The sequence below is a fragment of the Salmo salar genome, chromosome ssa15 (assembly GCF_905237065.1).
Source record: "Salmo salar chromosome ssa15, Ssal_v3.1, whole genome shotgun sequence".
Classification (NCBI taxonomy): Eukaryota; Metazoa; Chordata; class Actinopteri; order Salmoniformes; family Salmonidae; genus Salmo; species Salmo salar.
In genome coordinates, this window is record NC_059456.1 from 32,386,129 (window position 1) to 32,411,647 (window position 25,519).

Genomic DNA, 25,519 nt, shown 5'->3' on the forward strand with positions numbered 1-25,519 from the left:
AATAATAGTAGAGAATTATTTATTTCAGCTTTTATTTCTTTCATCACATTCCAAGTGGGTCAGAAGTTTACATACGCTCAATTACTATTTGGTAGCATTGACTTTAAATTGTTTAACTTGGGTCAAACGTTTCGGGTAGCCTTCCACAGGATCCCACAATAAGTTGGGTGAATTTTGGCCCATTCCTCCTGACAGAGCTGGTGTAACTGAGTCAGGTTTGTAGGCCTTCTTGCTCACACACGCTTTTTCAGTTCTGCCCACACATTTTCTATGGGATTGAGGTCAGGGCTTTGTGATGGCCACTCCAATACCTTGACTTTGTTGTCCTTAAGCCATTTGCCACAACTTTGGAAGTATGCTTGGGGTCATTGACCATTTCGAAGACCCATTTGTGACCAAGCTTTAACTTCCTGACTGATGTCTTGAGATGTTGCTTCAATATATCAACATAATTTTCCTCCTCATGATGCCATCTATTTTGTGAAGTGCACCAGTCCCTCCTGCAGCAAAGCACCCCCACAACATGATGCTGCCACCCCCGTGCATCAGACCAAAAAGTACGATCTTTGTCCGCATGTGCAGTTGCAAACCGTAGTCTGGCTTTTTTATGGCAGTTTTCTAGCAGTGGCTTCTTTCTTGATTTGATTGTTGTGAATGTATTAAACCATACCCCTGAAAAACAATCAATTTCCAAATCCTATATTAAGCTGCAGTGAAATAATGAATGACACGAGAGCACATTTTCAGTAGTTTTATTGAAAAATGCCTCTTCTGTTTCAGAAATAAATAAGAAAATAAGGCTGTGGTACTCACAATTTGAAGTTAAAACATGAAGCAGCAATACCATATTCATAGTCTTGCACACAAATTCCAACTGCATTCGATATTGATAAAACAACAATGATAACAACTATATTCTGATTAAAAAACATACTAAATATACACCACAAACATGCAACCTTTGGTAAAATCAGCTGTGAGTTGATATAAGAAAACTGATAAATATTTAGTCTAAAGATACAAAATGGAAGCCATGTTAAACTGCAGTACTGAAGATGAAAACTTTAGGTAGATGGTGAACAGATGGCCATCTTTCAAGTGAAAAAGAGAGCAAAAGTATAAAATAGGAATAAAACATAAATTGATAATCAGACATTTTGAATGAACCGTGATTGAAAAGAGAAGTGTTTTTCATTGGATGCCCAACACTGTGTGAACAAACATTTGCATTGTCCAACACTGCAATTCGATAAACACTTAATGCAGATATGTTACAAGCAAAATACACAATAGGAAAAAAACAGCAAGCTCACAGATTGTCATGGAAAAATGTATAGGATTTTGTTTTTGTTTCCCCCTCCCCCCAACAAAAGATGAATTCACATATGATTTAAGGTACTTCCAAATATAGATGAGGTATCAAACCTCTTTTTAGTGAAATGTGCATAGCCCTTAATGACACCATATGTGAACAAAACAAAAACAAACACAAGAAGAACAAAAAATAACCTATTTTATAACGCTATCCTTTTGGATTCCTTTCTTGATAGTGACCTCTCTCAACGCTCGTTTTGTGAATCATCTTCTTCTTCAGGTGTTGGGACTACGTAGGTTTCAGGCTCAGGTGAATATGGCTCTGGTTGGAAATAGTGTTTTATGCCGATTGAACATGAGTGTAATTTGCAGAGTATGTCTCAACATGCACAAAATGAACTGTTGTGTTACAGTATGTTTTATTTTCAGGCTTGGACATGCAGTATACTGGTGAAATGACACAATTGAGTGGACGTGGCCATATACAGATAGGTTGTGATTTTCAAGGGCACTGATAGAAAGGGTTTGTAAACAATTCAGTGCATTTTCTAAATCTGTCTGATGTTAGCATTTCAATGTTAGTCCAGTTTGAGTGGTGGTGGGTGGGTTCAATAATTTAACAGAATCATCATTGCCATTTTCTGCAGCTCATTCATTTACAAAATATCAACACAAAATATCAAAAATCAAGTCATTCTAGCACCAGCCTATTCATACATTTTGTGATGTTATTCCTCATAACATAACAGAGGTAACCAGCTGGTAGTGGTAGAATATCCATTAATACTACAGCAAAATAAAGAAATGAGAACCAGAAAAATGTATGAATGACGATTCTTAGAATGCTCCTACTGTGTACGTAGAGAGAAACACTACCTCCAGGGGAACGTGGTACAATATGAGCCTGAGCAGTCGGTGTGTGTGTGTGTGTGTGTGTGTGTGTGTGTGTGTGTGTGTGTGTGTGTGTGTGTGTGTGTGTGTGTGTGTGTGTGTGTGTGTGTGTGTGTGTAGGCTACAGAAACATCACTTGTGGGGACGTGGTAGAAAAAGAGGCATTCATGTTGGCATTCAGCAAGCAGCAGGTTACAAGGCAAAAGTGTAACTACAGGTGTTAAACCTACATTTTGTGGATGTGATTCAAACATAATTTACAAGGGACCATTAGTTTATTTACAGATAACACCTCAAGAGTAACAATATTAATATTGTTGAAGTTGTTGATTCTCTCTGCTACAAAATACAACCTGGTTAGTGTTTTTGTTTGTTTTTGTTTGTTTGTTTGTTTGTATATGGTCCTCCACCCGATAGGTTTCTCTGTTCGTTCTTTGGCTTCAAGATGCAAACAGACCACTACGTTGTTGCCATCACCGATGCTTGTTTGTTCTAGTTGCTCTACAATGTTGTTAGTACCAGTCCACGTTGTTGTTCTTGTCTTTCTCTACATAGTTTGTTAATGTTATCCTTTGGTGGTTATCCTCAAACAGCTCTAGAGCGCGTGAGCAAGTATCTCAGTAAGAGGACTTTTTTCAGGAATTCAAAGTGAAAGCAGCACAGGCGATTTAGAAAGTTTACTATGGTGAACCTGAAATAAGGTCAAACAGGGTGTTAGTCTTCAGTTGGTATGGGAATATTTACTTTCTCTCCTAATGTTAACAAATCAATTATCACAATTTATATATAGTCCTTTCTGGAATATATCCATTTGTCATCAGCCTGTACTGTACTTATATTATGTAGCAACTATGTAGTAACTATGAAGCAACTATGAAGCAACTATGAAGCAACTATGAAGCAACTATGTAGTAACTATGTAGTAACTATGTAGTAACTACTCATGCTTGTAACTCATGTTTCATGCTGCGGCGTCATGCAGTCATTGAGGATGTCATGCAATCTACCTTTCCAGTTACATACCTCGGTATCCTTGTCCATTGTAAGGAATGCCGACACACTGGGAAGAGTCACAGTAGCCAGGAGTGCCAGGTTGGCCCCTAATACCTGCGAACCCTTGGCGCCCAGGAGGACCGCGGGGCCCGGTGGAGCCTGCGGAGCCTGGAGGGCCGGTCCGTGTCTCGCCTGCTGGGCCTGAGAGAGAAAATATCACAACCAACCAATCAGAACCCATCTGAGTGTCGTCGCCCTGTGACATCAGTGGGAACTATAAGAGTAGTACCTGGTTCTGCCACAACAACTTGGAACATTCAATTTAAAAAAAGGACAAACTGAAGCTGAAGGAAAAACCTGGATTCCTTCGTTGAACCTTTTTCCCTCCTCTGTTTCGTCTAGACGTTTATAAAAGCCTAAGCTTGGAATTTTCACCTTTACTCCTTCAGCCTTTCATCCATGTTCCTTCAAGTCCTTTAAACATGGGTTGTGAATGAGGCCACAAGAAGACCTCAGCATGTCCATCTGATCAGCCCATGAACAATCACTCACCATCAGCTAGCTTCCCCAGTATCCTGGGAAATTCCTTTCCCCCCGATTCAAGACCACTTTCCACAAGTCTTGACCTTGTAGTACTAAGTAAATTGCATGTTTTTTCTCCAGGCTCTCCTTGGTGAAGACCAGGCTTCTGGAAGTCCAGTGCTTTATAGTTAAACGTGCTGTATGGAAGTGGAAGACTGGATGACTGTATTAGCTACACCTGTATTGTTACGCTACAGCCCCTGGCTGGATGAGCTCATGTTATTGTTGGATGTCTTGGTAGGCAGTTTGTCTGGAATCTAATGATTCTGCATTACAGGGTTAAACCAAAGGGAATCCTTGGTTTCAGTACACAAACTATGACCTCTGTCAGCTCAAGCCATTAGAAGGGATGGAGAGTGTCTAAGCAGAGCTCATTCTGAAATCAACTCTGGTGACTATATCCAGACAGTTTGATGTCACTTATCTTTTTGGTACAGATAAGTCGCACACATAAACCTCTCTCACTCTTTTGGTTTTCACATTTGCAACTGTAACTGCTCTCCATTGCTTTCAATCTGAACTGGCAGTTTTCGAACCATGAGGTGTCATAGAGTTCGGATGGGTCCTATCTTCAGGTGCGGTAATTAATGTTTACCCCAGTGTGAACAGAGCATTTATTTCAACATCTGTGCATATGAGCACCTCACACACAAAGGCAACATAAATCTCCCTAGAATGCAGAGTGTTTAACTGGGAAAACACTGGACAGCAGCGTTGATAATTTATTAAGCACAGCTGGCCCAGCACAGCTTCAGGCAACACCTCTGAGCTGATCTGTAGCCTGTAGTTACTTCCTGCAAGGCAGATTTTAAATGGGAGGAATGGTTCAATTCACAGTGACACACCCAACTTACAATGAGAGATGTGGTGAGAAATGACTCCCATTACTGTAGCTAAAGTAAAGTAACGATTGATTTCCCCAGATTGAAACAAAATAATAAGTTTACTGAATGAGCACCCTCATGGAAGGAGATGGGTGTTGCTATTAAGACTCACATACGATGCAATACAGGACAAAGGAGGAGTGGATTGTTGTGGACCTGGAGCGGAAATGTTGTGTGAAACTAACCAGGTGGTCCTCTTTGTCCTCTCTGTCCGACTCCTGGTGTTCCTTGATCACCTTTCTCTCCTGCCGGGCCTGAGAAACAAACAACCAGAATCACTGACAGCAGACAAAGACAAGGACAACTCAAAGAGAAAAGCCTAATGAAACCATTATGACACAGGAAGTTAAATATTAATAAAGCTTGCAGGGGGAAAAATTGATGGACATTTCCCAAGCCACTGAAAACAGTCTGAGACAGGCCTACAGAAAGACACACAGAAATACAGACAGAGCTACTGAGACGAATGGAATATGTTGTGAAGATGAGACTTTGGAAAAGTCCCTGAAGGCTTCATTCCATTGCTAAGACAGTAGTAAGACAAAATGGCTCGTCTATGGAAAAATGTCCAGTCTTTGTTCCAACCGTGATATGATTGATTATCTTCTGATTCCACACAGCAAGACACTAGTTAGGCCTACTGATATTGAACAGCTAGGTCAGCGGTGGAGGGCTGTGTGTCTGCTGGTTTTGTTATTTCCTTTCAATGTGTGTCCACTTAAGACCTAGACAACCAGGTGAGGAGTTCCTAACTACAAGGGAGGAGCGAAAACCCGCAGACTCACAGCCTTCCAGGAATTGAGTTTGACACTCCTGAGCTAAACCTATTGACAAAAAAATGTATTAGTCAACATATAGACCTATTGACAAACATCTTTATTAGTCAACATAGGGGAATTCTTGGGCTTCTGACAGCAATGGACATGCGGGACAACGTACCTCTCTCTCCTTGCGGGCCAGGTTGTCCAGGACTTCCTGGGAATCCGTTCCTGCCTGTCTGTCCGGGCTCTCCACGGGGACCCTGGTTACCGCTGGGCCCTGGGGATCCGGGGGGACCTGGGTTGTTGCTGCTACGGTAACCGCTGGGAATCTGGTTCAGCATCGAATTGACTCGACTCATTTGTCCTAAAAGTCGACATTGAAAAGGTAACAGACATTTAATGAAATGCACACTCTGTTAGGACTTTGATTTCAGACATTTAATGAAATACAGACTCTGTTAGGACTTTGATTTCACTGTAGTGGCAGAACTCCTTCTGAATGTAGTGCTAAAAAAAAGGCCCACTCACCATTAACTATCTGCTCGCACACTTGTCTGGCAATGGATCGCATCATGTTCTGAGGAGCAAAGTCACCCTAGAAGCAAACAAGGAGGAAGGCTTGGTGATGAATATACATGACTTACTGAGATTAACTGAGGTTAAAAACTTGAAGATGGACCCTTGGGGATGTTACTCACTCTCTCTCCTCTGTCCCCTTTCATACCATTGGCTCCCTGAATTAACAGAAGAATACAAGGCCCTTACATTTCACTGTATGATGCAACAACTTTGCCTTTCCGTGGTTTGCATAACACGGAGAACTGGATTATGAAATTTGGTGAGATATATGCTTACCGAAACACCTCTGTCACCAGACTTTCCTGGTTTTCCTGAAGCCCCAGGCATTCCAGGAGATCCGGGAGGTCCCTGAACAGTGACAAGCACAAAATCATCAATCTGATACACCATGCACTTTAAGGGAACACAATGGAAAGTAAAAAAATTTATGTACTGTGTGCATATGTTTTTTTTTTTTACTGGCAGATAAAATCAATCAATCAGTTAAGACATTAACAAGCAAAGGAACCAATCAGATACAGCGACACAAACAAAGGAACCAATCAGATACAGTGACACAAACAAAGGAACCAATCAGATTACATTCAAGAGACTTATGGTCTGTCTTTACTATAGTTTAGGAGATTATGAGCTTGACAGTGACATGATATGCAGTACATAGATTCCTTTCTCTCTCTGACTGCATTTTGTCTGAACATACCATTGGTCCTGTTGGGCCTCTGGATCCGGCCTGTCCCTCCTTTCCTTGGGGTCCCTGCATTTGCAACACACAGACAATAGAGTTAAACAAGTTATTGAGATGACAGGATCAAGCACATTAAACCCTAGGCCTAGACATTGTGTGATCATTAGACAATGGCCTATTGACTCACCCTAGGTCCAGCAGGTCCAATTGGGCCGATGGTCCCAGCTACCCCAGGTGGACCCTGGGGGAAAAAGACAGAAACATAACCCACTTCAGAACTGGATATGTTTTCCCCCTCACAGCCCACATTAACACAGGTCACGTTCCTTTGACCAACCAACTCAAACCAGTTTGTTTCACCACAAGTTTTCCGTGTGTCAGACAGTAAATCTCCATTTTATTTCTCGTTTGCTCAAAAACCCTGCTCACTTTTTTATTGTCAATCCTCTCTCGCCTTTGATGCTTTGGCATAAGATTTACAGGGAACATAATATATTCCAGATCCATTTTATTGGCCATTATAAAACAGGGCTGCGTACTCTGCAAGTCATTAAATGCATGTTGCCACAGCATCTGTTCTAGCATGGTCACCTGCAAACACTACCCACAATCACTTTGGGGATGGGTTCACCAAGGCTTTTAACTTGGAATCAATAATTATCTTACACTGGGTAATTCATTCGCCAGTGTCTTGTGGCATAAACACAGCTGCATTCATTCCGAACCAAGGTTTATTTTATTTTATTTTATACGGGGAGGGTGAGGGCTTGGTTCCTAAATCAGAATTCACTCAGCATAGAAATACTCTGAGTTTACTAGCAGACATCTTTCAGTCACAAAAGAGGCTTCTCTTTTCTTTTATTTAATCTATAAATCAAAGAAGTGGGCTATTTCTAGAAGTACAAAGATGCCATTTTATGTATGAGAACTGGAGCTCCTATTTATTTGTGGCGCTGTCGGTCTAATGAAGACCATCTCAGAAGATCTCTAAAATGCAGATGTCTGAGGACACATGGAAGTGCATTGTTGTTGTGTAAAAAGTCACAAGCTAAGCCTGGAAATCATTGAATGTTGTCAATGTTGATTAAACAGAAGAGCCAGCTTCGTTATGTAAGTCGCTCTGGATACGAGCGTCTGCTAAATGACGTAAATGTAAAATGTAAATGTCGTTTACCATGATGTTCTGTGTAGCTATGCCATCTATCATAGACGGTTGGTACGTTACAAAACATAGGCTCCAGGAAACCGGATTTTTCTTTCTTACATTTTTTATCACCTCATCAGCTTTCTATGCACCATAGTACAACAACTGACACAAAGAGGGAGGCACTGCAGTACAACAACTGACACAAGGACGAAGGCCTAATGTGGACGGCCTGACTAGAAGCCTTTGTTTAACAGAAATGGTTTATCAGGCTGAATGGTTTTCCACTCACTTAACAGAGAATAAATCCAAATTGGGGAATCTCAACCTGTTGTTAGTTACTGTCTCTTTGTGAGTCCTCTTCATAAGAAATATTGTTTCTGGCTTGCCACATAGAGGCCAGAGTAGTAGCATATCTATGAATTATCCTTGGTTTCCTGTTCTAAAACACAGCCGGGGCCGCGAGCCAAAGCAGCACTCACTTTCTGTCCAGGTAGCCCAGAATCACCAGCTTCTCCTTTTGGTCCTTGTCGGCCCTGAAACAGTGGAGGGAGAAACCCATTCACACTCAGTGGATCATATAATACATAACACAACACACACTAACCTGGGTGACAGACCTAATACAAAAATCTGTCAATCTGTCTTTGTGTAACCCAAGGTAAATACACTGTGATGAGAGTTGTGTGCGAGATGTGTGGAAGTATATTGGTGATGTCCAAACAGGCCATGGGTTAATGAGACATTTCTCTTGAGTCTGGGTACGTTTCAGAGAAGGAAATCCCAGTGGTGATTTATGCACAGGCTGGTTTAAAGGCCTCAGATATCATGTTTAGCCCCAGACATGGAGGAATGCAGGCTCTACAGGCCCTTGCCACAATTACTCCAGCTTGTAAATTCCTTACATAATACATGGCCGAAATTATCCCTATTTGGTGTGTGTAGTCATCGTGGGATTTACGTTTAACCGTTGTAAACGAGCGTTGTGTGGCAGTGGCTGGGGAGAGGGGAGTGTGTGTAGGAGTGTGGAGTGTTCAATGGGAGAGTGAGACTCACAGCTTCTCCTGGAATAGACAGCCCACTGCGTCCTTGAGGGCCGGGCAGACCCATAGGTCCTGGCAAGCCTGTATCTCCACGTGGTCCAATTGGACCCTATTAGAGAAACAAAGACAAGAGATAAGAATCCATTAGACCTGGAAAGAATGTTAATATTGAGATCTCCAGACTGAAAGTAGTAGTGCAGTCAAATGCTACTGTTGCAATATGTGGAAGAAGGCACCAGAAACCGTGGAATGCATGCACTGTCAAACAGAGCCTCCCTCAGTTTCGAGAAGACAAACACATTGCCAATAAGTGAATTCAGATGTGTTTCTTCCACATCAAAGCCATGAAACTGCAAACAGTTCTCAGTTTAAAGGACACTCCAATATTCCACATTCTCCAAACTGTGTCAACAACCTTGACCACTTTATGACTGACATCAGTTATGACTTTAAAATGTAACCCTGCAGCTCTAAAGAGGGACTCTGAGAGGTGAGGTTAGTGAGGTACTTACAGCCGGGCCACTCTCCCCTCTTTCACCCCTGGGACCTTTGCTACCAGGCGCGCCCTGGGGAAGGAAGAGCATTAGTCAAGTTAACACTGTGAGGGAGAGGAGTGTCTAGAAGCCCAGAGCAACATCTGTCAGGATGCTGTCAGGATGGATGCTCTCTCCCTGGGGGCTCCGTAGTCATAACATGCAGACTACTGTAGTTTCCTTCTGGTTTGCCCTTTTAAAAACAAATAAAGGCCAAATTGTACAGTCAGTCCTGCATAATGAATATGTTTTAGAGTGAAACTGTACAGTCATAACATTTATAAGAACGTGTCAAAAAAGATAATTTTCCATCGGCAGATCAAGGAGTTCACTAGAACCCCCTGGCCTGCAGCAGAGAGAGGGAAAGAGTGTTTGTCCGAAAAAGCACCCTATTGGCTACATAGTGCACTATTATTTTATCAGAGCCCAGGTAATAGGGTGCCGTTTGAGATGTAGCTGTAGAGGATGTCTTACCACTGCCCCCTGTGGTCCCTGGGGTCCTGTGCTCTCTGAGGTGCATGTGCAGGCTTTGGGGAGGGACGGGCACTTGGACTCCTCTCTCTGATAGGGAAAGGAAACAGAGAGGCACAGGAGTTGGCCTAAAACACAGACCAAGTTCTCTGTGCAGGTAATGCGCTCAGCCAGTCTCATGTACGCAGAATTACAGACTTCATGACTGTAAGTTTCTCTGGGTAAGAGCGTCTGCTAAATGACTGAATGGTAATGTAAATGTAAACGGAGGCAGGGTCAGGAGGTTACAGGATAATATGGCTTATTTGGAATGATTAGATGGTATTAGTACCAGTAGTACTGTACATGTTAAGACTATACAACAGATGAAGTACATGCTCTTTAGTTGACAGCAATATTTCACTAGAACAGCTCAATCAGACCGCTGTGTTGCATGCAACGATCCTGTGGCAATGGACATCATGAGCTTCCAGCAAGCCAATTGTTGAAAAGCCCTACCCACAAGAATTTTTTTTTTACATTCTGGGTATCCAAGCAACAGTGATCGTGGGGCTCTTGAAACAAAAGCTGCTTTTACTTGTTGAAACAGAGGCGGGTTCATGGATAACTCTGGTGGGACTAAAGTGAGAAAGTCGAGGTCGAACAGGGGCTTTGAGGCATAGGACCCAGGGTCAAAACACCAGAGCCTGTGGTACAGTAAAAGCATCACGTGAAACGTGTAACAAGAGTTGTTGACAACGTCTTCGTAGCTCGGCACTGTTTGTTGTTTAATGTGCGTATTGTTGAAGGCCGTTCATAGTTGTGATGCCTTTACAGTCGATAGCCATTGCTTCTCCGCCGAATGGCAAGGCTCTGGGGAAACCAGGCAGGGTAACTGCAAATCAGTGACATACACTACTTGACAAAAGGCGTTTGAAGCTGCAGCTGGGCTATTTAAACAATTATAGCACAGCCTAATTCATGTGCTTCACAAACATCCAATGGGAGTCTTCCAAGAGTTGGAATAATTTAAGAAGAAAAAACAGGTGGCTTAAAGTTTTCCTATTCTATATAGACTGAATGACTTTCCTTATCCGCTGCCAGAAATGTACGTTGTACTGAGGCACGTTTTCATTCAACGATGTCTTTGACATATTAGATAGGACAACTGCATAGGGTTGGTAGAGTCAAGTTCTAATCATGCAATGCTTCGCTGCTATCACTTTTCCATAGGTTAAGTGAAATGTACTGAGCTCGCTGTCTGCACACTAATTGACCACTGGGAAAATCAGATTTCTTCTTCATGTGTTCAGGATTTTGTAAGTGTGTCCTTAAGAGATGCGGGTTTGGTATGCATTTGTTTACTGCAATGTTAAAAGATGAGACAAGCAACAAGCATTAGAAGCATGTGTCTAATATGCATGTGCACAAACACACACACACGCACGCACACACACACACACACACACACACATATGCTCAACAGGAGAACTAAGGAGATGGGTCAGTGAAAATGTTAACAGACTGCTCAGAGCTTGTTTTGCGTCTGTTAAGTTGTACTGCCCGCCTCTCCCCTCCAGGGAGGTCCAGATGTAGGGTGAAGTTGTCCCTAAACACTGATCTGGGATGAATTTTGCATTTCCCCCACTAATGGGCTATGTTTAGGATTCTGGCAGAGGAAGCTGATCCTAGATCTGTACCTAGGGAAAACTTCAGCGGAGGTCCACTGAGGCTGCTCTTACTCACCATAGATGGAAGGTCACAGCATCTGTCTCTGCTCGTCCAGCCCAGGGTGCACACAATATCGAACATCTGGAGCTGGAACTGTGGAACAAGAAAAAAAGTGAAACAGTGTTAGTTACATGTGTCTTTGATACTTCCTTGTCATCCAAAAATACCAACTAAGAGCATGCAGACAGAGAGCCCACAGAGAATCAGATAGGGATAACTGAGGCACACTCCACTTGGGGTAAACTATGATGGAGACAGTAAGCTTCAAGGCTTCCTCCTGTCATAACAGCACTCAGATACACATGGGTACTATAACTGACTTGCTTGTAGGCTGCTAGGGCAGCAGGTCCATATGCTTTGACGTTGTATGACAGTTCACTTACAGTTGCACTTTTCCCCTTGGAGCCAATGGACTTGGACATTTTGCCTAGGACTTGATAGCCGTCCGTGGACGTGTTTCCAGCTTCCTTAATCTCCTTGTCCGCCACCTCTTGGCAGTCGAGGTTCAGCTTGACTTTGGTGGGGGAAACAAGGATGTGGAGCTGTATAGAGAAAAGATTGAGAGTTGTTACATTCTTCGTCCAGGACATACTTTCGTCTAGGACCATCTGCTTTCTATCTTGAAACTCTGCAAATCATTGGCTTATCTGGGGTTGACAACAGAGCGCAGAGAGACACAGGGTGTATGTGGATGTGTTATTTCCTCTCCTTGATGTGGTGATCACTGATAGCCTCCAAAAGAGGTAGACCAGAGAAAAATAAAGCCACACGATTTCAACACATTCTGATAGCTAACACTAAATTCTAAGGATGTACAGTGTCCTAAAAGTTTTCTCAGGATAAGATACATGGTTCTGGTTCAAAAAGTCATCTGTACTAATGTATTAACTGTTAATTACATATATTAGTCATATAGCATGTAATATCATCAGTAAAATGAATCTGGTGTGGTAAAACACAATAGGAAATACCAGATCAGATGTTTTCAGCAAAAAATGCTTGCTCAATGATTTATAGAGCTGATGGGGTTAAAGTGTATGTGGTGTACACCAAGGATGAGTCTTTCCACCGCTATGTTTCACATGTATGCATTATGTTGCTATTCCTTACTCAGATCAACCTCACATCTTCTGATGATGTAGTTTTGTGGTGTGCCATAAGAAGTGCTCCCTTTTACTCTCTCCCTCTACTGCCAAGAGGCTAGCTGCTGTTCTGTGGAGTTCATTCACATTCTTACTTAGCAGGCAACATGTTACTGTACCAAGCCATGGAGTCAGTCCCAGAGATTTGGCAACCACATGCGGTTTCATTCATTGTGGTCAACATCGTTGGAAATGTATAGCTATGTTTTGCAGACCACTAGCGGAGGAAGCTTGTATCTCAGGATTCTTCTGGGAGAGCGAGTAGACAGACAGTGGAGCACGCTCAGCAATTTATGGAAACTGTGAATCTGTTTTGGACAGAGAGCGGGTAAATAAGGTAAATATATAGCCTAAGAAAGCAACTTGGAGAAATGATCAACTCCACTCGAGGAAATTACATCATCAGACGGCGCTCTATACAGTCTCCAGTTCAGTTTAAGCCCAGTTAACACATAACGTTCTGAGAACCATATGTTTCTTAGCGCTTGGTGAGAGCGTGGTTATCCTATGGTTATTTTACATACAACCTTCCCACAACTTTCCGGGAATGCTGTAGGATAGTTGCTTGGCTTTGAAACATTCTCAGCACAGTTAAGGAACTTCACAAAAAAACTTTATTTAGTTAGTATTTCATTACTTTAACAGAGGGTTTCCTTCATGTTCAAACATGGTTATATTTAATTTTAATGTTGGTAATGTTCTATGAACGTTCGCCAACTGGTTTGATATTGGGGATGTTCTCAAATAGTTTAAAGAATGTGTTATTCTGTGGCAATTTCTGTGGCAACTTCAGTACGTCATCATAGCGTTTCCTACAGGTTTACTCATGGTTCTATTTAAAGTCAGGTTCTCAAATTCTTCTGAGAACATTAAGAAAACGTTCCAATGTTGTAAGAATGTTATTTAAAAACAATTAAAGAAGAAAACTTTAGTAACGTTCAGAGAAAGTTCTAAGAACGCCCAGCTCTGAGTTAGACCCAGCTATTCAAACAGAGCAATACAACAAATATCTTTGTGACCAATAAAAAAATCAGACAGTTTAACCTGCAGAAAAGAGATGCCAAGAAGCTATAATGACCAAAAGGTAAACCCTTGGTCAAGGTTTCCCTGTCTTGGTAAAAACGTGGTGTGCAGCAAGCAGCATAGTTAAAAATGGCATTCCCTCTAAGCTCACTGACGTGACGGCCACGTTACAGATGTTGGGGTTTCCCTTGACCTCCGGTCAGTCACTGGGACAGATTACACAGCACCTCCCTATGCCAGACCTTCTACCGTTCAAGTATGATTATGTCCTCTCTCTCTCGGACCTCATGCTCACCATCGTCTAAAGCATATTAGCCTCTTCATACATACGTCTTGAGGGTTCTCTACCCATTTGGACTATATACTGTACAGATGTAAGAGCTTAATTTGAGCCAATTTACTAGGGCATGAAAATAATTAATTGACATTTTTGTAGGGATGGTACAGGGAAAATCAAGTCTGAAATTTCTAAGTGGAAATTTCAAACTTCAGAAGCCTTTTTAAACCTAAAATAGACTACATGTTTTAAATGTTCTGCATTCAGGGAAGTTCTCCTGCAACAGGGTGATCAAATTAAGATCCTACATCTTTATGGTTTTCCTTTTGTTCATTGACTCAAGCTTCCATGACATCCATATGCCTTTGTTTGAGTATTGTTTGGTATGATAGGCATAAGACTGTTATTGTATTATCCAAACACAAGACAATGGTTTTCGATAATTAATTAAACTTTTGATACGTTCATGTTGAATGATGAAAAGCATAGTCGAGCTGTCAGGGTATGTCAACACTAATTTATCATCTTTATGGACATGAATATTTGCATGATTCCTAACAACTATCAATCATGGTCTAAGTAACTGCTTTAGAGTTTGAATCCTGTGGATCTGCTAAACCTACTGTAAACTTACCTAATCTCGGTTGAAAGAGAGGGTTACTGGTGAGAGAACCAAGCCCTCAAACTGTCATCCGAGAAGGGCATCTAGAGCAGGTTTATACAGTAGTAGCAGGGAGTTGTTTTTTTTGCCTGTTGATAGAATGGTATTGTATTTCAACCAAATATACCCACAGGAGGCTCCGAATTCCTTCAGAATCCTCATAGGATTTGTCCTGTTGAGTAGAGCACGTCTGTTAAACCCATTTTAGGGAGTTTTGGATCATCGCCGGTAACAATTTTTATTTTTTTTCCCTTTATTTAACTAGGCAAGTCAGTTAAGAACAAATTCTTATTTTCAATGACGGCCTAGGAACAGTGAGTTAACTGCCTTGTTCAGGGGCAGAACGACTAAGACCATTCAAACTCTGAGTTAGCTCTTTCCTGACTGATTAGATCGAGGTAAATCAGCCTTGCGGTGAAGCAGTGCAACCCGGCTGTTTGAAAGCCCATAGCCTTCCTCAGCATACAACACTTTCATAATCCTGCCAGAGATGGCTAAAAAAACTAATCAGGACATCAATCAAATAAGGGAGTGAGAGTCTGGGTTCAAGCTAGCCTGTCTAAATCATGTTTGTTTATGCTGCATATGCTGGCAGCAGGGATGGAGAAGTGGATTCTACAAGTCAACAGCTCTGTAACTATTGGTCATCTGCCTCTTAAAAAGACATGTGCATTTTGCCACTCTGCAAAAGAAAGACTCAACCTCTCCACTGACAGAAGAGAAAATTACAAGTGAAAAGCGCTTACACTAATCAATCCCAGCTCATTACTGTCTGTTTGTATGTCTGTCTGTCTGTCTGACTGGGAGAGTCACTGTGAGAAGTGTGGTTGAGGTCCTGTCCCCAGTGAGAGCAGTAAACCGCCTAGTCTCCTGTCATGTGCCATCTATTAAAGGAGACATGACAGGCTTTGCCATTGGTTAAACTTATCAGCAGAGCTAATTCTAGGTCTTCCTTTCATGTGGCGGTTCTCATGAGAACCAGTTTCATCATATCGCTTGATGGTTTTTGCGACTGCACAAAGTTCTTGAAATTTTCCGGATTGACTGACCTCTCTTTGCTTATTTGAGCTGTTCTTGCCATAATATGGACTTGGTCTTTTACCAAATAGGGCTATCTTCTGTATACCAACCCTACCTTAAGAAGGAAAGAAATTCCACAAATGTACTTTTAACAAGGCAATTGAGATGCATTCCAAGTGACTACCTCATGAGGCTGGTTGGGAGAGTGCCAAGAGGGTGCAGGGCTGTCATCAGGGCAGGGGGTGACTACTTTGAGGAATCTCAGATGTGGAGTATATTTTGATTTGTTTAGCTCTTTTTTGGTTACTGCAAGGTTCCATAAGTGTTGTTTTGTGGTTTTGATGTCTTCGCTATTATTCTACAATGTAGAGGGTGGTAGAAGTGGTGAGGAACCCTGGAATGAGTAGGTGTGTCCAGACTTTTGACTGGTACTGTATTTCTTAAATCCATTCTTTTACTTTTAGATGTGTGTGTTTTGCTGTGAATTGTTAGATAGTACTGCACTGTTGGAGCTAGAAACACAAGCATTTCGCTACACCCGCAATAACATCTGCTATATATGTGTATGACCAATAAAATTGGATTTGATTTGAATTTGAAGCTGTGGCCAGTATCAGCTCTATCTGGCATATGCTCTCACCCTAGGACAGATACAGCATGTACACAATTGTGCTGGAACACTGGGACAGATACAGCATATAGGCCTACACAACCCTGCTGGAACACTGGGTAAACCCCAGAACAGAGTCACCCCCCCAACAGCAGCAGCAAGAATTCCCCTGTGTTTAGCTACCAGAGGCAAAACTAGGCCTGCCTCCAACATCCAGGCAGAGAAACTGCAGCAGTGCCAAAAAGGAAAGAGAAAGAGAGAGAAAGAGTGAGTGTGATTGTGAGAAAGAGGCAGACAGAGAAAACCTCCCCCTAGCCTCGCATTCCACTGCCTCTCTGATGTAATTGTTTAATAGCAATAGCAGTGACCCAATATTTTCCAGACTCGCGCGCCAGCAGTGACTTAATGGTCTCCCCAAAAAGACTTATAGATTGTAGTGAAAATGTGTAATAGGGTTGTCCACACCACCATCCCCTGCAGTACGTCATTTCCACAGCCCCCATGAGCACCCTGCTCTGACCTTATGGTGAAGGACGCATTCCCACTGTTAGAAACATTCCTGTAAGTACCAGAGGGGAGTTCTTCTTTATAGCTCTTTATACACAGTCTACTACTCTATGCCTATAGTCTTTAGTGGTCTCTCTTCCTTTAGGCTACAACTCAGGGACTGAACTTAATGCTAATCCAAGTGATCAAATATGGCAACACCCCTGATTTCTCTGCCCCACTAGTTCCTATTGGAAACCAACAACCAAGGAATTAGAATTTCATCCAGCTCCAACCTATGTGGAGTTGGACCTGGACCAAACACGACCACTTCAGCTTAGCATGAACCAGCCATTTGATTAGCTTTAATGTCCTAAGAAACTGCTACAAGATCAATTGCCACTTTTATCTCTTGATTACTTTGAGAGGTATTGATTACCATCAATAACAACAATCCATGCATCATGTGACATTGGGGTTTTTACAATTTACAGTCAAAGACCATCTGTTTGATTAAGCAAACATCGTTTTGCAGCACACATGTCTGTAGCTGTATCGGAGGTACACCTCCTGTAACATATAACATATTTGGAATGCCAGGTATCCCTTCTCAGTGTCTGTATATCCTCGGGACATGCCAAGCTTACCGCAAGAACAAAGGGGCCAGCTGTGATTGGTGTACCACACCTCCAGTCTTAGTTGCCAGGCCCAGAATGTTATATAATCCAGCCATTTACTTCACTACACCCAGTATATTCCTCCAATCCCAACAGTCACGCAGACAAGCAGTCGGTGTTTACCTTGTGGAAGCTTCCATGGAAGATTCTCTTCACTTGATCATTGTCAAAAGTGACCCTCTGGATCTCCCCCCTCGTATCCTTGTTATAATACGATATAGTTTGGCTAGAAGCTGAAAAGACAAAAACACAATTAGAGAGAGAAAGAAAGAGGTTACAGATAGGTCTCCAACGTCACATTAGGACTTGGTGTCATGCAAAGCTCCTAAACTAGAAACAGGACTCCACCATCATCAATGGATAGTTTATCATGAAGCACAAACAGATATGCGTTGTGATAGCTACAACATAAAACAGCATGGTTGGGGCTTTATAAAGGCCAGCTGAAGCTAGCTAGTACAGAATGCTGGATGTTGGATGAGGCTGTGTGTGGTTACTGAGGGAGACCAATGCAGCCCTGTGCTCTGGAGCCCATTACAATCCATTCACTGATCCCATGAGAGGATATCAGACAGAACCACAGAAAGATATCTACAGCTGCTGGATATCTTCTCCTCACAGAACACTACTTCATCCTTCCTCTATGCAGCATCCCAAATGGCACCCTATTCCCTATGTAGTGCACTTCTTCAACCAGGGCCCACTATGTAGGGAATACGGTGCCATTTGGGATACAGCCCCAGGAACCTCTTGTAACCCTTACTGTAACCCTCCACCCTCAACCCCTTCAAATCCACAACCGCAACCATTCAGCACAAGTCAAAGAGGCTAGAATGCCTTACGATCGATGGTGACCCCGACTTCAGGCTTGTCGTCCTTGGTGGACACCTGCCAGATGTCGAAGGCCTCAGTGGGTGTGTCCGGGAGGAGACGGAACATCATGATGATGGTATAGGAGTGAGGTAGTCCGTCAGGGTGGATCTCTCTGTTCAAACCCCCACGCAACACCCACAATTAGACTGACCATTCAAAAACTACAAAATCAACTCACCATCAATATACAGTAAATATGTGATGGGATGTATAGACATTATGGACAGTATATGGATATCTGAAGAATACGTGGATAGAATAGCATATGTACAGAAATAGTTCAATAGGATTTCACTAGAATACAGTACAGTATATACATATGAAATGGGTAAAACAGTATTACCATATGTTTATGTAGCACTGGGATATGGATGAATTTGTTCCTTTGAGTAAAAAACAGAGGTAAAACTATGTGGAATGTTAAGCTGACCGGGGATATTTGATAGGCCTACTGTGCAGCTGATAAAGCGCTTAGAGATGTATGATGTAGGAGATAGACAGTGGAGTTGGATGTCTCTGAGCTACGTGGGCTGAGTGAAATAAACAGTATGCCAGAACTTCAGATTGAACAATATGCCAGAACTTCAGATCACTGCTTAACACTTAACAGGATGTCGTAAATCTATTGACCTAGTTTAGAGGGGAATGGTGTCTAACAGTCAGTCTGAACATAGTTGGGCAAGACGTGTCATGTTAGTGGCCTGGCCTATATCCAAGTGCCAAACAGACGTTTATACAGTTTTTACATGATGGAAAGGACCCACAAAAAAGTAACGTTCGAAAACATATAACTTCTTAACGGTTGTCTCCCTACATTGACCTCCATCTCCTGAGTCTTCCTCCACTTGAGCGTAGACAAGCTTTCAGTCTGAGAATATCATTAGAATCTGAACAAACAGTATTAGGGTTGCGAAAGTACAGCAACTTTCCCCAAATTCCTTGGTTTTACAGTTTTTACAATGGAAAAAAAGTATTGATGAAAAAAAGTATTGATGTTTTTATTCTGCAGATCAAATGCTACTCTAGGTGCTGCTTTCCATCAAAGGTCAATCAAGCCATGACAAGGTCACCCACAGCATATGGAATGATTAGGGAACATATTAACAAATCGTGCTCAGCTAAGTAGGGTTTTGAGATAATGTTTTCCAGCATGTTTTAAAGACATGTAATTCACCAGAGATCCACAGCAAGTGCTGGCAGGTTTTGTGCTGCAACTCAATTATCCGTTAAATCCATTAGCTCAGAAAAACAGCGCAGACATACAACCACAAGATGTAGAATTGAGCAATCCAAGCCAGAGACGATGGTAGAGTTGCAAAATTCTGTCAACTTTCACAAAATGCCTTGGTTATCCAGAAATTCTGGTTGGTTGGATTATTATTCCCTCCTGATTCCGGGAATTTTCAAACCTGGAATACCTGTGGTAAAATACCAGAATTTTCTAATCCAAGACAATGGTATCTCAGACTCACGTGGTGGGCTGGGTCAGGAAGGAGTTCTTATGGAGTCTATAGGCTGTGTAGCTGTTGAAGGAACCAGTTTCCATAGACACTCCCTTGATATAGCCATAGGTCTTCTCTGTTAGGTTAAACGCCTCCAGCATCCTGAAGCCTAGAACACAAGGTAAATAAGTCTTACTAAGTTCTAGGAGGTTCTAGGAAGTTCTACAAAGTTCTAGGGCGTTCTAAGAAATTCCTCATATACAATAATGAGGAAATAATGCATGCTGTTTCTGCAGTTGGTTCTAATTTGGGATGCACATAATTAATCATCTAAGCATATTTACCAGGTGATGTGAATCCATTTAGGTAGATCAGGGGACAAGCTGTGAAGATAATATCAAAGATAAGCAACAGTTTAATTTGTTTCTAGAATTTATTTTCATAGCAGATAAATTATTTAGCAGTTAGCGATTAATTTAAGTGTTATCCAAAATACAAAAGACCCAAAAAAGCTCACATGATGTTGCGGTTTCGCAAATGAAGGTCACAAGGTTGTCTTGGATAGTTGCAAAGGCGTCGAAGTCGTCCACAACGAAGATGTGTCTGTCGCTTGGCTTGCTCCCAATGTTCTGCAGCTCAGCATAATCCACATCGGCAACACCAACCACAAACACACTGTAACCTGGAGGAGGAACATGTTCACACTTAAGCAATAAGGCCCGAGAAGGTGTGGTATATATATGGCCAATATACCACGGCTAAGGGCTGGTCTTATGCGCGACGCAACGCGGAGTGCCTGGACACAAGGTGCCTTATTGCTATTATAAACTGGTTACCAACGTAATTAGAGCAGTGAAAATGTATGTTTTGTCATACCGGTGGTATACGACATGATATACCATGGCTGTCGGCCAATCAGCATTCAGGGCTTGAACCACCCAGTTTATAAACTCACATAACCAACTATGTGTATTGATGATTCTAATAAGTTACAGATTGTCGATAATTCAATGACAAGATAAACAACACAAACAACACACTCGTTGTGATTGACGGTTTGACTGGAAGATTCCTGTTCAGCAAACTCAGTAACCCTTACCAGCATGCTGCAGGGCGGCAGCGTTTTTCTTCACCTCATCCTGAGAACGACCGTCTGTGACAGCTACCACAACCTTGGGGACGTTCCTCCTCATTCCATTTTCGGACGTAAATACCTTCTCCTTGACATGCTTCAGAGCAACACCTGATCAAGAACAAAGAAAGGTCAATGAAAATGACAATTTAATTAGTGTGATATCGGATAACTTTGTATAGACAACAATGTCTATTTAGTGGATGGATCTATAAAGAATAAGCATGTTTGACTTGCATCCATTGAAATGTTAGCCTGAATGCCAGTCTGTTTGTGCCATAATGCCAACTCCTTGTCACTCATTATCATGCCAGTGACAGTAATGGATTTGTTAAGAGCAGACACCGATCTGGGACCAGGCTCATGGAACGTGTTGGTGTCATTGTAACGTTTACAACCTGAGACTAGTTGGTGGGTGCTGGGTTTGGGAAGAGGCTCACCGGTCTTAGTGTTTCCTCCTCTGTACTGAATGAGTTGTAGAGCAGCGAGACCGCTGCCCTTGTCCGAGTAAGAGTTCAGTCTGAACTCTGTCTTTGCTTGATCGCTGTACTGAACGAACGACACCTGTTTCCAAAGTAAACAGACATGAGCATTACGAGGAGTTGTAGTATGATGTCATGGCGTACCTGGTATTCTATGTAGTATGTTATGCTAAAACTAACAGCTATCACCAAGTTGACTAACAATAATAGTCTTAAAAGCATATTGTAACACGATTTATACCTCTATTTACAGCACTACACACCTGCATTCCTGTCGATCCGATGACGTCGAAGGCTCCAATCATGCTGAAGACGAACTGCACCACTTTCCGGAAGCTCTCTTCCCCGATACTCCACGAGCCGTCAATAAGGAACACCACATCTGCCTTGGCACCTTTGCACACTGAGACAGAAGAAAAACAACTCAATGAACTGCACTACATAGATTCCATGGCAGGCCACAGACTCTGAGCTGCCTGGAACACCAGGCATCAGCCAGGCATCAGAAAGAGAGTGGGCAACCTAGAAAATAAAAACGTCTGCAGGAATCTCAAAAACAAAACCATCGAGGAAAACAATGACATAATGAAGCTGTACATAGCAATTATTGGTTTAACTGATCAAACTTTCCTGAAAAAAATGATCAAAACAAGAAACATTTGGTCACCATGAGGGCTGGAAATGAACTGCTCTTTAATGGCTTTCTCGCTTAGTACAAAAAAAGTAGTTGGCAAAACAAAAGATAATGTCTGCCTGATGTGGTAGAGCACCTTTTTTTTATCTCTCGCAATCCTGTGCTCCAAGTCTGAGTCCATAAACAAGTTTTACACAATATCTTATCAAACAAACAGCTTCTTTGGACACCTAGGTTATTCATTAGTCAATGGTTGTGTTCCATTGAAAAACCCTGGGGGTCTGTGTGGACCATGTGGCGGCCATTAGTTTAACACTGGCACTAACACTAACTCTGATCTAGAGGAAATAAGTCTGCAGGTCTCTGCTTCTGCCAAATAATGAGATGTTGAGTGTTTTGCATATTCTCTAAACCTGCCTTTTTATTACTTTCACCTAATGGCACTAAAAACACAAATAAAACCATTCTGATGGCACGAAAAACACACACAAATAAAACCATTTGGATGGCACTAAAAACACACACAAATAAAACCATTCGGATGGCACTAAAACACACACAAATAAAACCATTCTGATGGCACTAAAAACACACACAAATAAAACCATTTGGATGGCACTAAAAACACACACAAATAAAACCATTTGGATGGCACTAAAAACACACACAAATAAAACCATTCTGATGGCACTAAAAACACACACAAATAAAACCATTTGGATGGCACTAAAAACACACACAAATAAAACCATTCTGATGGCACTAAAAACACACACAAATAAAACCATTCTGATAGCACTAAAAACACACACAAATAAAACCATTCTGATAGCACTAAAAACACACACAAATAAAACCATTCGGATGGCACTAAAAACACACACAAATAAAACCATTCGGATGGCACTAAAAACACACACAAATAAAACCATTCTGATGGCACTAAAAACACACACAAATAAAACCATTCGGATGGCACTAAAAACACACACAAATAAAAAAATTCTGATGGCACTAAAAACACACACAAATAAAAGCATTCTGATGGCACTAAAAACACACACAAATAAAACCATTCTGATGGCACTAAAAACACACACAAATAAAACCATTCGGATGGCACTAAAACACACACAAATAAAACCATTCTGATGGCACTAAAAACACACAAATAAAACCATTCGGATGTCTTTTAAGCTTACAGCTGGTTTGAAGCTCAAATATTCCATAGCATTGGTGGATGCAGTGCTGTGTGGTTATGTGTGGTTCTGTATGGTTCTGTGTGTTTCTGTATGATTCTGTGTGGTTCTGTGTGGTTCTGTATGGTTCTGTGTGGTTCAGTGTGGTTCTGTATGGTTCCGTTGGGTTATGATTGGTTCCGTGTGGTTCTGTGGCTTTATGGATGTGGTGGATATGGTGCCATTTCTGCTTACCTGCCCATGCAGGGGGGATGGTAGGAGGTGGTGGAGGAGTGGGGGGTTGTGTTGGCGCTTCAGTAGGCTTGACCACTTTGACAAAGAGATAACAATCAGTCAAAATAGACAAGAATGGACAATTCACAAAACAACACTTAAAGTAACATTTTGAAGACTTTCGATACTCACGGGTTCTCTCCTTGGTGCTGACTCCGGGGCCCTCCAAGTTGGGGGTCTGAACGAACACGGTGGCGCTGTAGAGAGCGTCCGGGGAGAGACCCTCGAAGCAGTACTGGCTCTGAGCTGCAGTGATGGTGATCTCCTGCTGACCTTTACTGGAGGCTAGACAGAGACAGCACAAAGACAAATATGAGACATGTTGACATGTGTTGAGAAGAGAAACGTGTTGACATGTGTTGAGAAGAGAAACATGTTGACGTGTTGAGAAGAGAAACATGTTGACATGTGTTGAGAAGAGAAACATGTTGACATGTGTTGAGAAGAGAAACATGTTGACATGTGTTGAGAAGAGAAACATGTTGACATGTGTTGAGAAGAGAAACATGTTGACATGTGTTGAGAAGAGAAACATGTTGACATGTGTTGAGAAGAGAAACATGTTGACATGTGTTGAGAAGAGAAACATGTTGACATGTGTTGAGAAGAGAAACATGTTGACATGTGTTGAGTGCTGAGGCTGCTGCTTGAAACGTTGCTCCTCATAAAAATCACAGGTCTTCTCTGAGTACGCAAACCAGAGTTAATGCCATTCAGCTGGGGTTATTTGACAGTTCTGCGGTTAAACAATAATGTCAAAATACATGTAATATCTGTGTTATCACTTTACACATGTAATTCAATATGAATTGTTTTGGGGAAAATGCAGAAATATTTTGAGAATGTTTTTTGGGGGGGTCAAATGAACCATGAGACCAAGACAATGGCCTTATAAAGTGGAATTATCCCCTCATTCACCTCTCCTAGGCTGACCCCTTTCTGTTTAAGGCTCCCATAGTCATTTCTTAGTCATTTTTGGTCAGAGACGTTTGCCATGATCCTCGCTCCTCCACCACTGTTTGCATTCCACTTCAGACAAACCATTGCCTCTGTCTATGTCTGAAGCATCTTTAAAAGGTTGCTAGCTTCTCAAAAGATGGGGACTGTTTACCTTCGGGGAGTGCTTTCTGCAGCAGCTGTCTTCTCACACAAGCAAAGCCTGCTTTCGTTTGGAAATGTGTCATGGGTAATGACTATCATGTCAATATTTAAATCCTTGCGATACTGCTTCCTGTTTTTAACAGTTTATACCCTGGTTCTATGTGTGAATATGAAACAGATTGATTCAAAGGCAGACAGTAATTAAAAGGATGTCCTCTATTCAGTCAGCGATACAATTAAAATTTGGTGGACGTATGCATTCAGAAAACGCCACATCATGCATTCTCCTTCGAGGGATAAACACAGGGGAGGGCTAAGGATAAACAGTCGTGTGAATGTCTAGACTGAATCTCAACACGCAGCACAGTGCCATTTCAATGTTCTGAACACAGAAGAGGGTGTGGCTCTGATCCGTGGAGAATCTATAGCATCTCTGACTAGTGACTGACAAATACATCATGTGTTGATGTCCCTTCAACATTCTCCTTTGTGGCTTCAGATTTTTTACATAAAAGGAAGCATATACTCAATTGGAATGCAGCAATTTTTCAGGGTAGAAGAAATGTCTCGTCTATCCAAGCTTAAAGGTGAAATCTGCGATTAATGTTTGGCTGAAACAGGAATTCAGGATTATGGCTTTAAGATTGAGACTTACGGTCCAGAGGGTTGAGCTTGATCCTGTAGGAAGTGGCAGCCCTGTGAGGACTCCACTTGATGCAGAACTTGTCGAAGCCAACGTTGTAGGTCTCGATGTTGGTGACGTTCAGGTAGACTGTGGAGCAGAACACAAGAAGAAGATATCAGACTGACTTCAAGACTGAGGCTTACAGTGGACCCTGGTCAAAAGTAGTACACTATGTAGGGAATAGGGTGCTATTTGGGACTAAGCATGTCTTC

The 25,519-nt window shown here is 41.9% G+C and overlaps 1 protein-coding gene across 9 annotated transcripts in view; it reads right to left on the reverse strand.

The window, feature by feature from the left end:
- Positions 1-736: 736 nt before the first annotated feature.
- The window catches only part of LOC106571269 (collagen alpha-1(XII) chain), a 104,379-nt gene continuing 79,596 nt past the window's right edge, over positions 737-25,519 (reverse strand). For 8 of the 9 annotated variants that reach the window (XM_014144098.2, XM_014144106.2, XM_014144102.2 and 5 more), the window contains 26 exons: positions 25,278-25,394; positions 23,654-23,806; positions 23,483-23,557; positions 21,679-21,818; positions 21,374-21,497; positions 20,901-21,044; positions 20,319-20,483; positions 20,146-20,184; positions 19,832-19,970; positions 18,329-18,471; positions 17,610-17,719; positions 11,974-12,132; positions 11,606-11,683; positions 9,884-9,970; positions 9,389-9,442; positions 8,890-8,985; positions 8,316-8,369; positions 6,877-6,930; positions 6,705-6,758; positions 6,281-6,352; positions 6,124-6,159; positions 5,954-6,020; positions 5,604-5,789; positions 4,850-4,918; positions 3,229-3,399; positions 737-1,636 (listed from right to left, as the gene is read on the reverse strand). In XM_014144098.2, coding sequence (XP_013999573.2) covers positions 1,560-1,636; positions 3,229-3,399; positions 4,850-4,918; positions 5,604-5,789; positions 5,954-6,020; positions 6,124-6,159; positions 6,281-6,352; positions 6,705-6,758; positions 6,877-6,930; positions 8,316-8,369; positions 8,890-8,985; positions 9,389-9,442; positions 9,884-9,970; positions 11,606-11,683; positions 11,974-12,132; positions 17,610-17,719; positions 18,329-18,471; positions 19,832-19,970; positions 20,146-20,184; positions 20,319-20,483; positions 20,901-21,044; positions 21,374-21,497; positions 21,679-21,818; positions 23,483-23,557; positions 23,654-23,806; positions 25,278-25,394 — 2,663 coding nt within the window. In that variant the 3' untranslated portion in view covers positions 737-1,559. Of the gene's footprint in view, positions 2,897-3,228; positions 3,400-4,849; positions 4,919-5,603; positions 5,790-5,953; positions 6,021-6,123; positions 6,160-6,280; positions 6,353-6,704; positions 6,759-6,876; positions 6,931-8,315; positions 8,370-8,889; positions 8,986-9,388; positions 9,443-9,883; positions 9,971-11,605; positions 11,684-11,973; positions 12,133-17,609; positions 17,720-18,328; positions 18,472-19,831; positions 19,971-20,145; positions 20,185-20,318; positions 20,484-20,900; positions 21,045-21,373; positions 21,498-21,678; positions 21,819-23,482; positions 23,558-23,653; positions 23,807-25,277; positions 25,395-25,519 lie in introns of all 9 variants that reach the window. The other variant, XM_014144099.2, reaches the window with a different exon arrangement.